The sequence below is a fragment of the Armigeres subalbatus genome, chromosome 3 (assembly GCF_024139115.2).
Source record: "Armigeres subalbatus isolate Guangzhou_Male chromosome 3, GZ_Asu_2, whole genome shotgun sequence".
Classification (NCBI taxonomy): Eukaryota; Metazoa; Arthropoda; class Insecta; order Diptera; family Culicidae; genus Armigeres; species Armigeres subalbatus.
Window position 1 is genome coordinate 324,633,236 of NC_085141.1, and position 15,105 is coordinate 324,648,340.

Genomic DNA, 15,105 nt, shown 5'->3' on the forward strand with positions numbered 1-15,105 from the left:
GAGAGCAGGGAGAAGGAATATGAAAGAAGGAAGAGAAAAGAAGTGGGAGAAAAAAGGATGAAAGATAAACGAAAAAGTAAGAAGGGAAAAGGGAGACGGAATAAGATAGAAGGAAAAAGCAAGAAAGAAGAAGGAAGAAAGAAGACAGAAATAAGTAAAAGAAAGGAGGGAAGAAATAGAAGGAAGAAAAAAAATGAATAGGAAGAAATCGTATACAGAAGGAGGAAGGAGTAGAAAAAAATAAAGAAGAAAAAAGGAAGAAGTAAGAAAAAAGGGAGAAAGAAGAAAGAAGGAAAGATGATAAAAAATGAAGAAAAAACAAGGATTAAAGAAGAAGGGAAAATGAAGTAGAAAGAAGGAGTAAGAGGGAAGAGAAGAAAGAAGGAGAAGGTAGAAAAAAATAAAAAGACGGAAAAGAAAAAAAGGATGACGGAGGATGAACTAAGAAGTGAAAAGGGAGAAGGAAGAAGGGAAAAGCAAGAAAGAAAAAAAGGAGGAAGAAAGGAAGAATGCAAGAAGAAGAGAGAAGAAGAGAGAAGAAAGGTGCGAGAAGGGAGAGAAAAGAAAGATGAACGTAAAAGTAAGAAGGGAAAAGAAAGGAGGAATAAATTTAAAGGAAGAAAGACAATGCAAGAAGGACGAAGAAAAGAGGAAGGAGAAAGAAGAAAAGAGAAAGGACGAAGAAATAAAAAAGGAGAAAAAAGAAAGAAGGATGATAAGAAAAAGAATGAACAAAAAAGAAGAAGGAATAAGGAAGTAGAAAGAAGGAATAAGAGGGAAGAGAAGAAGAAAAATAAAGAGGACGATGGAAGTGAAAAATGAAGGGTGGAGGATGATATAAAAAGTGAAAAGGGAGAAGGAAGGAGGGAATAGTAAGAAGGAAGAAAGAAAATAGAAAGAGAAAGAAAGGAGGAAGGAAGGAAGAACGATGGAAGAAGCAAGAAAGAAAAATATTCAATGAGAAGCGAGAAGAAAGGTGAGAGTGAGAGACGGGAAAGACGGGAGAATGGAGAAGTAAAGTGGAATAAGAAGGCGAAAGAAAGGATGAACAAGGAAGTCGAGAGAAGTGAGAGAAAAGAAGGAAGAAGGATAAATGTAAAAGTAAGAAGTGAAAATGGAAGAGGATTAAGGTAGAAGGAAGAAAGTCAATGCAAGAAGGAAGGAAGAGGGAAGAAGAAAAAGGATAAAGAAAAAAAGAATAAAAGAAAGAATGAATAATTATTTGCGATCGTTTTAGGAGAAAATGTTACAGGATTTAAACAACTGTTGTCTTCTTTTTACTTCCACTAACAACGAATTAGTGGAAGTAAAAGGAAGACAACAGTTGTTTAAAAGAAAGAAGGAGAAAGAAAAATGAAGAAGGACGAAAGCAGAAACATAAAATAAGAAAAAAAGGAAAAAAGAAATAAGAAACCAGAAAGAAGGATAGACAGAACAAATAATAAAGGAATAAAATACGAAAGTAGCAAGTAGAAAAAAAGGAGGAAGAAGAAAATAAAGAGCAAAAGGGAAATAGGTAGACGGAAGACATAAGGAGGAAGAAGCAAGAAATATTAAGGAAGGGAGAAATAAGAAAGCAGGATGAAGGAATAAAGAAATATTGACTAAGGAAGAAGGGAGAAGGAATATGGAGAAAGGAAAAAGGGAGAAGAGAAAGAAAGAAGCAGGAAGAAGATAAAAGAAAGAAGAGAGACAAAAATATGAAGGATGAATGAATAAGAAAGAAGACAAATGGGAGAAGGAAAGAGGTAAAAGGAAGAAGTAAAAAGCAAGAAGGGGGAAGAAGGAGAAAGAAGGATAAAGAAAGAAGCTTGAAGGAGAAAAAAGAAGAATGAAGGAGAAATGAGAAAGAAGGGAGAAGCTCGAGGGGAGAAAGAGGAAAGAAAAATAAATAAGGAGAGCGAAAAAAGTAGAAATAAGGGTAAAAAGAAGGTAATAAGGAGGAAGAAGACGGAAGACAGTAGAGGAAAGAAGTAAAAAAAAGAAGGAAGAAGAAAGAAAACTAAGAACGAAGAATGAACGTAAAAATAAGATGGGAAAAGAGAAGAGGAATAAAGTAGAAGGAAGAAAGACAATGCAAGAAGGAAGAAAGAAGAAGGAGAAGTGAGAAATGAGAAGGAAGAAGCCAGCACGAAGGAAAAGGGAATAGGGAAGAGGATAAATGAAAAAAAAGAATAAAAAACTTAGAAAGAAAATTGAAAAAGGGCGGAATAAGGAAAAAAGAATAAAGAAAAAAGAAATACGAAAGTAGCAAGAATTAAAAAAGAAATAAGAAAAAAGGAGGAAGAAAGAACAAAATAAAGAGGAAAAAAGAAAAAGGAGGTAAATACGTAGACGGAAGACAGAAAGATGAAGAAGCAAGAAAAAGTAAGGAAGAAGGGAGAAAAAAGAGGAAGAAAAAACAAAATAGAGAGAAAAAACAAAAGAGAAGCATGAAAATAAAATGAAGAAATAAAAAAGGAAGCAGAATGATAGAATAAAGAAATAAGAAATAAGGGAGAAGGAATATGGAAAAGGGAAGAAGGGAGAAGTAGAGAAAGAGAGTAGAGAAAGAAAGAAGCAGGAAGAAGAGAGAAGAAAGAAGGCAGATGGGAGACAAAAGAAGTATGAAGAACGAACGAAGAAAACAACAAAAGGGAGAAAGAATAGACAAGAAGGAAGAAGTTAGAAGCAAGAAGGAAGAAACATGAAGGAGAAAGAAAAAAGAAGAAAGGAAGGATATAGAAAAAGGAAGAAACACGAAGGGAGAAAAGGGAAGATAAAATAAAGAAATAAAAAATAAAAAGGGAGGATAGAAGAAGAAAGAAGGATAAAAAAGAAGAATAACGGAAGAAAGAAGACGGAAGACAAAAGGAGAAAGAAGTAAGAAGGAAGAAAAAAGGAGAAAGAAAAAGAAGGGAAAAAAGGAATAAGGGTGAAAACATAATGAAGAAGGAAAAAGGAGAGAGGAGAATTAATAATGAAAAAGAAAGAAAGAATAGGGAATAAGGAAAAGGAAAAAAAGATGGAAGAAGAAAAAAGATATAAAGTAGAAGAAAGAAGAGCGAGGGAAGAATGAAGGTTGAACGTAGAAGAAGTTAAAAGAAACGAGGAATAAGGTAGAAAAAGGAAAAAGCAAGAAGGAAGAAAGAATGAGGAAGGAGGAAGATGAATGAAGGAAAAAGCAAGAAGGAGAAAAAAAGAAACAATAACAAAGAAGTAAAGAATAAGGAGAAACATGAGCAAAAAAAATAAGACGGAACAAAGAGGAAAGAATGATCCTTATTTCATTCTTTCCTCTTTGTTCCATTTTATTAGGAAGAACTGACTTCTCGTTTCTCATTCGGTCTAACGAGCTTTCAGCCAAATGGTCATTCGTCCTAATGACCTTCGTCCTAATCGTGATATAACGGCCTTATCGAAGTGATCGAAGGAGTCATAAGTAAGTTTTGTGAGATCACATCTGATCGCATATAAAGATCAAATTCTACTTCTTCTCTTTAGTCGGATATTCAGGATTGCACTTGATGATAGCTTATTCAGGTCATGAAGTTGGAATGAAAATGATGTCCGTGTAGGATTGACAGAGCGCGACAGAGAAAGATGGATGGAAAATAACACCCGATTTCGGTCAAATAAACTTACGATTTTAATGTGCCAGATAACATCAGTTCCGTCACTAGGACGATGTTCTTCTTTTTGTTGCCAGCCGTCGGCGGAGATTCCCAATAATTGTAGAACCGCACTATATTCGGATGTTGCAACTTCTTCAACATTTCCGCTTCCTCTCGGAATCGGGCTCGCTCAACACGATTCACCTTTTTGTCCTGCAATATTAAAAATGTCCTTCTCATACTCTTCATCTGCAAACAAATCGATACCTACCAACAACTCGCACCACGCCACCGCAACGCCGGTTTGCGTGTCCAATCCGCGGTACACCGTCTTGAACGAGCCCCGACCGACCTCTTTGTCGTACTTGAGGAACCGTCCACACGGCGATATCCCGATCGCTTCGTCCTCGTCGTCTTCCTTCTTCTGCTGCTTGCGTTGCTCCTCGAACTTCTCCAGATCGAAGATCGGCCCGTACTGCACCAGCTTCTCCTCAGACGGCTTGAACTGCATCGCCAGGTTCTCCGCTTCGCGACTCAAGATCTCGATGTTGTCGTCATAGTTGCGCGGGTACTCCGTCTCGATGGTGTCGTTGTCGATGAAGTTCTTCGAGTAGGCGACCGCCATCGTGTTTTCCACCAGACTCTTGCGGATGAAGCGCGCATTGGTGCGTCCGAGCGAGCTGTCCGATTCGCACGAGTCCAGCCGCTTCCGCAGCAGCTCCTCCGTGCCGGTGCTCGCTTCCATTGCAGAACTGAAATGCAGAATTATTATCAATTGAAGTTAATTTGTGAAGAGGTCATAAAAATTGCTCTGAGGGCAGATTATTCTGGTTTATGATCAATGCGGTTCCCCCTAATTGGATGAACTGATCTAACATTAGAAGAAAAAGTGAAAATATACATACTTCAACCGTCTCCGCTCGACCACGACCGTTCCCGGTTCATCATCCCGATGGTTTTCTTCTAGCTCGTCATCGCCGTGCGGTGGATGTTCCCCATCTATCCCGGAATCGTTGGTAAGTGCCTTGGTTCGAGGTTTCGGTTCCATATCGGGTAGGTCCGACCGATCGGTCGGCGGCTCGGAGGGTGGTGGTGGTTCCGACTCCGATGGAGAGATCCTTTTCCGGGGCGAATCCGGTTCCCGGTCGACACTGTCCGATCTCTGCTGTGACTGCTGATCGATGCTACTACCGCTGGGGATGATGGGTTTCTTCCGAACCGGGGTAGATTCACGTTGTGGGGCTTTGGTAGGAGTTTTCGGTTGCGATTGTCTTCTCTCATCCATTTTGTCATTGTCGTTTTTGCCGTTATTGTTGTTATTGATGGCGGCGGAGGTCGAGACAGGCGGTTTCTTCTCACCCGGCGACCCACGGTTGTTGTTACTTCCGGTCGTAGTCGTCGTCGTCGTCGTTGTTGTCGCTGCTGGTCCTCCTGCTACTGCTGCGTGGCTACTGCTATCGACCAGTCTTGAGATTATCCCACCCGTGTTTGCTGCAGTGCTTATCCCGGTGGCTCCAGATGACCGATGCCGATTTGGGGTATGTCGGCTGCTGTTCAAATTGGCACCGGAGCCAGAGCTATGGTTAGCGCTGCTGTTGTTATTGATGTTGTTTAAATTGCTTGCCGAACTGGACTGAGTACTCGCAGAACGTAGTCTTCGCAGACGGTTAGTATTATTGTTGTTGGGATTCGACGGATTTCGCGTACTATGCGGTGTGTCGCTGCTGTTTACAGACGGCGCTGGTTGGGCTGAATTGCTGCAAGCATAGAGAAAATTGACAACAATTAGACTAAACATTTTACAGCATTGATTAGAATTGTTTTAAAATTGTAGAGAATATAATTTTTGCAACGATGGAGCACCAATTTTCTTTAAGATTTATAGATATATAGATGTGAAGAGAAATCCCAACAAATGACATCCCAATCTGGAAGCCTGTAAAGGATTCTTCCTCTCTTAAATGTTATCGTCCTATCACCCAGTAAATGCTACCGTGGAAGACCTACTCATCTTTGGCATGGTCTGTCACGCATCTTATTCCCTGAAGGGTATCGTTTTGGAAAACAAACCCACCATTCGAACAAAAAAAAACATCTAGACAAATTAGATACAATAAGTGAATCACCTAATCAGACTAACTTCCAAATATTCCCTTCAGGTTGTTTGTATGCATGATGAGCGTGACTAATTCAAAACAATCATTTTCATTCGATATCTCTGTCAGTCACCATCGTCGTCATCGTCCCTACATGTATCCATATTGGATGGTACGGTGCAGAAAACGAGAAATCGATTCCACCGACAAACATTGGCGCAGGTTTTTCTTGTAATTCAATCGTATAGACGGCGGGGTAATGAATGTGTATGCGATACAACCTACCATAGACACATAATAGAGTAAACATAGATCTACAACGAGCAATACAAACCAACTCTTGTAATTGTCCACAGTTTATCTGACGTGATAAAACCCGATAGGGATTGAATATCATTTCAGATTTGTTTTTATTTTGGTACATCCCCTGAAATATTTTTACTATAATATTTTAATACTCTTCAGTATTTACGAATTGATTGGATAAGCGGGGGAGACGGACAACCGAGGATTAGCGCACGGAGGAGCGTCGGCGCGGCGCGTGACATCCCAAGGACGAACGTGCGAAAATACACAATGCCATAATAAAGCGAGAAATGAAAAAAAAACACAGGAAACACCAGCAAAACTTCCCGTGTCCATCATCATCATCATCGTCGTCGGGCCGGGCCTGCGGCTGTGGGGCCTGCCACTTCTTTGCAGAAATGAGACAAACAAAATGGGGAAAAGCTTGCAAATGGGACGATATTTGCGGCGAGTCAACAGCACATAACTACTTAGCGCTAGCGTCCGAATGTAATCAAGTGGATGCAAGTTCTGTGTGGTTTTTGGTTTCTGTGGTTTACTTAAGAATTTATCTACGTCAAGCTTGGCAAAACATCAGGATGACCTGTTGGTAACAGCAGTGCTTGAGGACTCGAGAGCATGTTTGTGGGCTTAGTGTAGACGATGGATGCAGAAATTGTGTTTTTGTTGAATCAAGTTTTATCGAAAGTAGATGTTTAATCGACTTTGTTCTGCCCAGTGGATGGGTTTATTGGTATTTTCTGTTCTATGCATTACCTTGTTAGTTTGGTAGTGGCTCTATTTCATCTTTTTGTTGTGTAAAAATCAATAATTGTGGGAAAGTCCCTTCTTGAGGAGTGCTGGAATATAGTTAAACCAGCCATTAATGACGCAGCGGAAAGCAACGTTGGATATTTGGGACTTAACCGACGGAACGATTGGTTCGACGAAGCGTGCAGACAGATTCTGGCGGAGAAGGACCGCTGAAGCAAGGGACTTGGCAGAACGTGGAACGCTATAGACGGAAACGGAGAAGAGGGAAGTTAAGGATCCCAAAGACCAATAAAGCAGCTGGTAAGGATGGTATCGGAGCTGAGCCCATCAAGATGGGCCTGGAAAAGCTGGCCAATTACCTGCATAAACTGAATCAGAGAAACTGAATAGCTACAAGAGGAGTGGAAGGAATGGGTCATATGCCCCATCTACAAGCTAGAGTGTGAAAATTTTCGAGCGATCGCCATCCTTAATGCCATCTACAAAGATATATTCCATCGTCTGTCACCAATAGTGAATGAGTTCGTGGGAGGTTATCAAACCGGCTTCGTAGACGGCCGCTCGACAAGGGATTAGATCTTTACTGTACGGCAAATCCTTCAAAAATGCCGTGAATATCAGGTCCCAGCGCACCATTTGTTCATCGATTTCAAGGCGGCATACGACAGTACAGACCGCGTAGAGCTATGGAAAATTATGGACGAGAACAGCTTTTCTGGGAATCTTCCCGAGCTGCAGAAATAAAAACTGGTACACACCCGACTTTCAACAGATCTTGTCAATTTATTGACATGGACATTGTCGACCGAACATTTGCAAAGGTGAAAGAACTGTACACTTGCCTGAAACATGAAGCATAGAAGACGAAGCACATGCTAGTGGGAGGAACCGAGCGCGACAGGGCCCACCTGGGCAGCAGTGTTACGATAGCTGAATTCGAAGAAACTACGATCAAAAAAGATTCACCACCACACCAAATGTGTCATTTACTGAACGCTCCACGTATTCCACTACGGACATGAATCTTGAACCATGTTCGAGAAGGACTTGCAAGCGCTTGGAATATTCGAGAGGCAGTGTGCAAGAAGACGGTGTGTGGCGGCGAAGGATGAACCACGAGCTCGCCCAACTCTACGGCGAACCCATTATCCAGAAGGTAGCTAAAGCCGGAAGCGTACGATGGACCGGGCATATTGCAAAAATGCCAGTCAGCAACCCAACAAAGATGATGTTGGCTTTCAACTGCCAAGGCGTGGAGCGCAACGAGCGAGGTGGGAAGACTTTTTCGGACCTTTTCATACTTTTCATTGCTTCATAGATCTTTGCAAAACTTTATAGACATTTCGTGAACCCGAGCGTAAACCTACACGAATCTCCATGAACCATCACAGTCCCTAAGGTAACTTCGTAGACCTTCAATGATATCCCTATTAGGATTCCTTAAGCCCTCGCGAGCCTTGCAGAGCTTAATAGTAGACATTCGTAGACTTTCAATAAGTTAACTTATAATGTCATTGAACGAATACTATCTATTGAAATAATCGTTCTTATACATTGTTCAAAAATGTATTAGCCAACAGAAAGCTTCATAATATTGAACAGTTCATTCGAAGTTAATTACGTATATTCCGGGTATTGAGCCAGCCGGAGTCGTTATTAATTACTTTGTCTGAAACTCGTTTTATGCATATGCACAACATGTGACAGATTTAGTTCGAAAAATGTATTGGAGGGAAACCACTTCCTTCGATGTGGTTTGATCCCACGAAATCAGTACGCTAGACAGGACAGGCGCTTTTCCTACTAAGCTACGAAGAACGGTGGACCAACTCTTCGCTCAGGATCAATTGTATTTTACACCGATGGTTCAAAGCTGAACGATCAAGTTGGAGCAGGCGTAACTGGCCCAGGGATAAATATCTCGATTTCCATGGGCAAGTGGCCAACTGTTTTCCAAGCTGAAGTTCAGGCTATTCTTGAATCCTCTATTTTATCCTTACGCGGAAATTACAGACATTAAAATATTTCCATATGGGGTGACAGCCAAGCCGCATTGAATGCTTAAAACTCAGCAACAGGCACTTCAAACCTCGTTTGGAAATGTTTCCAGTCACTCCAAACCTTGGGTAGTCGTAACAAAGTGAACCTGTATTGGGTTCCTGGTCATTGTGGCATTGAAGACAATAAATAAGCTGATATGCAGACCAGACTCAATTCATCTCGAGAATTCATAGGTCCCGAACCATTTTATCGTGTATCAGCGTGTTCTCTTTGAATGGAACTCTAATATTGGGAACATTCTAAAATAGAGGACATCTGGAAAAACATCTTGATTGCGAGTCAGTCAAAACGTTTCATCACACCAAACGTATTTATCACTCGCAAAATTTAAGATATTAACACATACATAGGTCTTGTAACAGGCCATTGCCCGAGCCGATATCACTTGAAGCTCTTAGGAAAACTTCAAGATGATGTATGTTGTTTCTGCGGCATACATCTAAAAGACTAGGAACATATGTTATGCCATTGTCCTGCAATTTTTAGAAAGAGAATATCTTCAATAAGGGTCTGATAGAACCCTCAGAAGTTTGGGGAACAAGTCCCAATATGGTAGTACGATTCATCAGAACCATAATACCGCATTGGGATAACGCTGGTAGTCAAGGAAATGCAATTGCTCTAAATAGTAATGATGCGTCAACTTGACAAAGCTAGATCAAATGGGGCATATATCACAATAGATCTAACAAATGGTCGCAGTGATTAAGATACCCAACAGGGAAAAAAAAAGCTACGAAGAACCTTCGTGCCCTGTACTGGAAATTTGGTTTCATCACCCGCTAAGCTTCGAAGGTAGTTCATTAAAATGTTAATTAGTCAATAGATTTCGTTGATTGACAGACATTTCGTCGAAAGGACGATTAGTTAAAAGGACATTTGGTCGAATGGACATTTAATCGAAAGTAAAGTGCAACATAGCTTTTCTTATTCTTTTCATGGATACTCTTGCTTTCACTTTTTTATCCTGTTCGAGTGTGCCACTGCGACCTGTTATTAGATCTATTGTAGCGTTACCCGTATCCTTAGTGTTTACGCGCATGTCGAATTACTTAATTACTATTGATAAGCAATGCAGTATCGGTTTCGATACAGTTGTTGTTTTGTTTTCTCAAGAGCACCATGACAAGGTCCTGCTATTTAGACCCTTCACAGAGAGCAATCCCATTGGAGGCGCGCCCCTTATCAATTGGAAATCAATCCTTTCTCGAGAAAACAGAACAGTGATACTGTTTTTGGCCATGCATCGGAGACCTAGCCACATCATTGTCTTGCTTCTAGAATATCACCAGTAAAACAATGAAAACCCGGGATTTAGCTCTGTCTACAAGACCATTTCAAGCAAGAGAACATGTTCAGTAATAAGAACTTCCGTGTGTTCCTCTCACTACCATTGTTCACCAGTTCAAGAAGATTTAGTACGTATTTAAACCCCTAACTCGATTTTCCAGCATTCAGTTCACCCTAGGACCGGGTACCGAGGTTTATTGACTAATTGCTTGAAAAGTTGTTTCCGCTGCATACAGTCTAGCCTCAAACAAGAGGAATTCGAGTCTTTCAACTGTCTGCAAGGTAACATTAATTATGTTTTATTTCTGAGACTGCTGTTGGTAGCGGAGACTAAATACGATGAATCCTTAATTACCACAACTTATTGCCCTAGCTAGAAAAATGGATTAAGCTAGGGCTCTGTTTGGTAGATCTTACACCGCAACACACTACGTCAAAGTGATCTACCGTGCTACGGGACTTGCTTTCACTTAATAATCATACAATCATTAGTTCAGTATAAAATTCACTTCGAATCATCATAATTCGTGAAAGGTTGGCCAAAAACTCAATTTTGGCCAAATGGCCAAATTACCTAATGTCAGGGTGTCCATTCAAAATCGATTTCCAGATTCCCGTTTTTTCCCAATTGGAGACTAGACTGGCCCAGCTTAGTATGGGGAGGAAAAAATGTTGTCGAATTCCACGGGGCACCCCCCAGAATTGTGTCTTTGGGCGAGAAAATCAATCTCTCAAAACTTTTCGAAATTCTGATAATGACAACAAGTAATAAAAGAATCCCTTCCAATGGCGGGCTTGAGCATAAGAGATGTTATGTGTAGTTTTTGTTCCGAGATAATGTTTCTTAAAACCAGGGATGGATGATCAAAACTCACCCGCGATCTTACTTTTAAATTATCAAGTGATAAAAACTCACCAGCGATTAAGAATCGTTTGAAAATCGTATCTTGATTTGAAGCATTTATCGTTACATTTTGAACTATTTTTCCTTACTACCATGAAACCCTAACGCCAAATAGAAGATACATTGGGTTGACAAAGTTGACAATTGGCTGATATTAGTGAATTAGGATTAATGTTTGAATGAAAATGTGTTTATTATCGTTTGAGAAGTTGTTGCCGACGATAACTCGTCTACTATTTTCAGGTGATTCAGCACAACACTGCTTCAAACAACCTTTGAAGATTTCTCGCTTAACTTTTCAAAAGGACCTAAGTAACATTTTTTTCATGAATTAATTTGAGTACTTCAATCAAAAGCTTTCATGTTGTTCTGTTGATTGCGCTATTCAAATTAATTCATGAAAAAAATGTTACTTAGGACCTTTTGAAAAGTTAAGCGAGATTTGTTTAGTTTTTCTCAGAAAACTATAAAAATCCTATTACAAACATATTTTGACTTTATCAATTTCCTTTTAGATTTTTTCCGAATCTTGCACCAGAGTTTTTTTTTACAAAATTATTTGAAAAACTTTTGTTTCACCATAGTAGAAATCTTGTCCAGTCTTCACGAGAACATGTACAGCGTTGAATCATGTGTAACTTTTCCGTGTGCTTATATATGTCCCATATAGATAGAAAATCAAGTAAATATGAGAGAGTTATTTTTGCAGCGGCAGTGTACAGCTTCATCAAATTCCTTCTAAGTTTTAACGAATTGTTGAACCACAAAAAATAATAGTTCAATCAAAGTTAATTGCCTTTATCCGGGTATTGGACATTAATTTGCAATGTTCTGAAAACTCAGATGCTAAGGACACTCCTCAAGGAATCCAAGTTTCAAAGTGCTCGCGTTTTCGGGGGCACACCACTCGATACTGAGGCGGCGCACAACTGTCATTTTTGTTGATTTAGCTTTGCTGCGTCGCAGCATGCGTGAAATAATAAAAATGACAGTTGTGTGTTCCTTTCGTATCGAGTGACCGCCCCCGAAAGCGCGAAACCTGGATTCCGTGAGGAGTGACCTTAATATCTCGCGCTTAGTTTCATAGGGCGTAACTGCATAGATTGATTTCTCTTCGTCGTTGTTTTCTTTTTATTATTATACCGAATTGCGCGAGTTTGTTCTTGATTTAATGTTTTGGTGTGAAAGGATGATTGTATCTTGCACCAGAATCAATAATCACGGTTGTAGCTTTTGAAACAATTGAGTTATTAACTAAATATAAAATCGATTAAGAAAAATCGATCAATACAGTTACGCTCCTATGAAACTATGCGCAAGATATGTACATTATGTGGAAGACTATGACTATGATTTAAAGAATGTATTGGAGGTAACTACTTTCCTTCGATGGGACTCAAACCCACGACCCTCCAATACATTTTTCAAATAATAATCTTCCATGTAATGTAAATATTCACATCTGAGTTTTCAGAACATTTAAAAAAAATAATAATAGGAAACTGTTCGGTTTTCCATCCCGCTGAACATATAGTCGGGATCCAGCCAAACCGCACCAAGCGGCTTTTTGACTGACTTGTGATATTTTGTTCGCAAAAGGAAAACGGAAAGTATTTTATGTCAAATCATGCGTACATTTGTTGTAGGATATCCTCAGTTATGGCGTTGAACGATGTCCGATGCGATTTGTGATTAATTGAATCTGTTACACGAAAACTTTGGCTAAAAAATTGGAAATTTTTCATTGGCGCTTGGTGTGATTTGGCAGAACCCCGACCATATTATATTCATCTCATCGCAAAACAAAGGAATACAGCACCAATCTCGTCGCTTCTTTTTGCTAACACGCGTGCACACAAAAATCACAAAAATGAGAAACAAGTCAAATTCCTTTTTATTGTTTAGTTTTTGATGGGGTGGAAATAGGGGCTGTGGGATGAAGTGCCGAGCCGTTCCCCTGTTAAGCACCGCTTTATAGTTTCATTAGACTGCTTTTATTATATTTTATGTGAAAATAGTGAAGCTACTAAAAACAATCCGAGTTTCTCCAAAAGTTTGTTTTTGAGAGTTCCTGCGCATAATGATCGGTTAAATTGATAGCTGGCAATAGCTCTAGATAAAGATGCTAAAATTTTAACAATTTTTAAAAAGGAAAAGTGTTTGATATTATTTTATCGAAACAATAAGTCAAAATGAATAACCTTCCATCCGTAATCTTGACCTTGCTGGTGAGGACTATTCATACTTTTTAGATATCATGGTTAGTTTAAATTTCATTCGAAAAAAAGAGGCAGACCCTCATAATCTTGAAATATTTACAAATGCAATTCAAAAATCGTTTAACAAGTATAAGTTCCAAACATAGTACTGCCCTAATCTGAAAAAGTGACGTATACGCCATTTTCCAAAAATGGTGTTAACGAGTACTACTCATCGAGTTCTTTAACAGAAAAATGGAAAACATGCATGTTGTGAAATGGCTGTTACGTCATTTTTCCAGATTACGGCAGAGTAGTGAATCATGATAAGTATAAAACAGCTCCAGAAACCATAAAATATTTTTTCGGCTTAATGTGACTCGACGAAACATTATTCGACCAATTGTTTTTTGACCAGGTATAGATTCATCGTTGTTGGTAAGAGGGGTTCGAAAATCAGCTTTTGACGTAATGTCCTTTCGACCAAGTGGCATTCGACGAAACTATATAGATTCATTTATTTAAGTCCGACCCAGAACTTTTGTACATCGCGAAATAATACACAATTTTCTAGTATCCATGCTACACACGGTGGCTCTAGGGAGTTTTTTTTTTTTTAAATTCAGTTTCTCTGAAACACCCATTCCTCTTTCATGTCCAGGGTGGGAGGGTATAGCAGTGCAGTAGGAATCGTTTTGGTAGAACGTGAAACACAGAAATAACTTAATTAGAAATATAAAGTAGGAAATGAACGAGCCTGGAATTGAACTCACAACCTTCTGCTTCTAAGCAAATCTATGTACATAAAACAAAGTTGGCATTTGTACGACCGAGCATCACTTAAGAACAGACATCATGTACGCGTAAAAAAAAGGATGAGATTGAGCAACGACTACTACGCGCACATAAAATTTAGCGCACGCGAGTCTCACGAAGCTTGTGTATCTCACATTAACGTTGGTGAGTCGCATTGAGACATCTCAATGTGTATGTATAATGTATACACGAGAATTAAGAGACTATGCTTAAGAATTTGTAATTTGTTTTCCAGAAAAAAATGTGAACTGAAAAAATGTGTCAGAAAATTGATCATCTTTTGGCGAGACAAAGTTTGCCGGGTCAGCTAGTTCCATATAAACCTTTATTCACTACAAATTCATCGCCGCCAAAAACGTATTTAAAAACGACCCGAAAGTGCATTTTATTATTGCACTTACGTGAAAGAGGAAAGCTTATGTTATCGGGTAGGGGTGTTTCAAAGATACTGTTTTTTAATAAGCTTCTTTAGACAAAGAAACCGTGTATAGGGCTGTGCTACATTAAAAACACATCGGTAGACCAGTACAATGCAAATGTGATGCTCGAAAATCAAACGACTATACTGCCGCTAACCGCAAGTCGAGCACATCTGTATATGGGCCTTCATATACAGATGCGCTCGACTTGCGGTTAGCGGCAGTATATTTCTAAACCAACATTTGAAAAGGGCCTAATAGCCAAAATTTATTTCTTTTGACTCTTCGTCTACAAATATAGCATTAAATGTAGACGAGGAATACGAAGGAATAATTTTTGATTGTTACGCCCTTTTCAAATGTTGATCTAGATTCCTTGAAGATCAAAATACTCTGACTTATGGAGTTAACTGAACATGTATTTCACATATTTTAGACAGTAATCTTCGGGATGAGTGTAAAATGTTGCTGGATGGAGCCGCCCGCAATGCACTGGTGAGAAGCTGATGACGTTGCACGAAAGGTGACTTGAACTACAACATTTTGGTCGGAGTATTCGGTGATCCGGGTGATCCGTGGAGGGACGGGGGAGAATACAGAAATCAATCAATATCACAAGGCTGACAATGACTAGGTCGCCGAAATAGGTCGTCACTTTGTCAGCTCGAG

General features: G+C 39.5%; 1 protein-coding gene across 7 annotated transcripts in view; it reads right to left on the minus strand.

The window, feature by feature from the left end:
• Positions 1 to 15,105, minus strand: part of LOC134225515 (serine/threonine-protein kinase Wnk-like) — a 145,807-nt gene that overhangs the window by 26,680 nt on the left and 104,022 nt on the right. For all 7 annotated transcript variants that reach the window (XM_062705680.1, XM_062705681.1, XM_062705682.1 and 4 more), the window contains 3 exons: positions 4,499 to 5,350; positions 3,865 to 4,345; positions 3,625 to 3,806 (listed from right to left, as the gene is read on the minus strand). In XM_062705680.1, the coding sequence (XP_062561664.1) occupies positions 3,625 to 3,806; positions 3,865 to 4,345; positions 4,499 to 5,350 (1,515 nt within the window). The remainder of the gene's footprint in view (positions 1 to 3,624; positions 3,807 to 3,864; positions 4,346 to 4,498; positions 5,351 to 15,105) is intronic.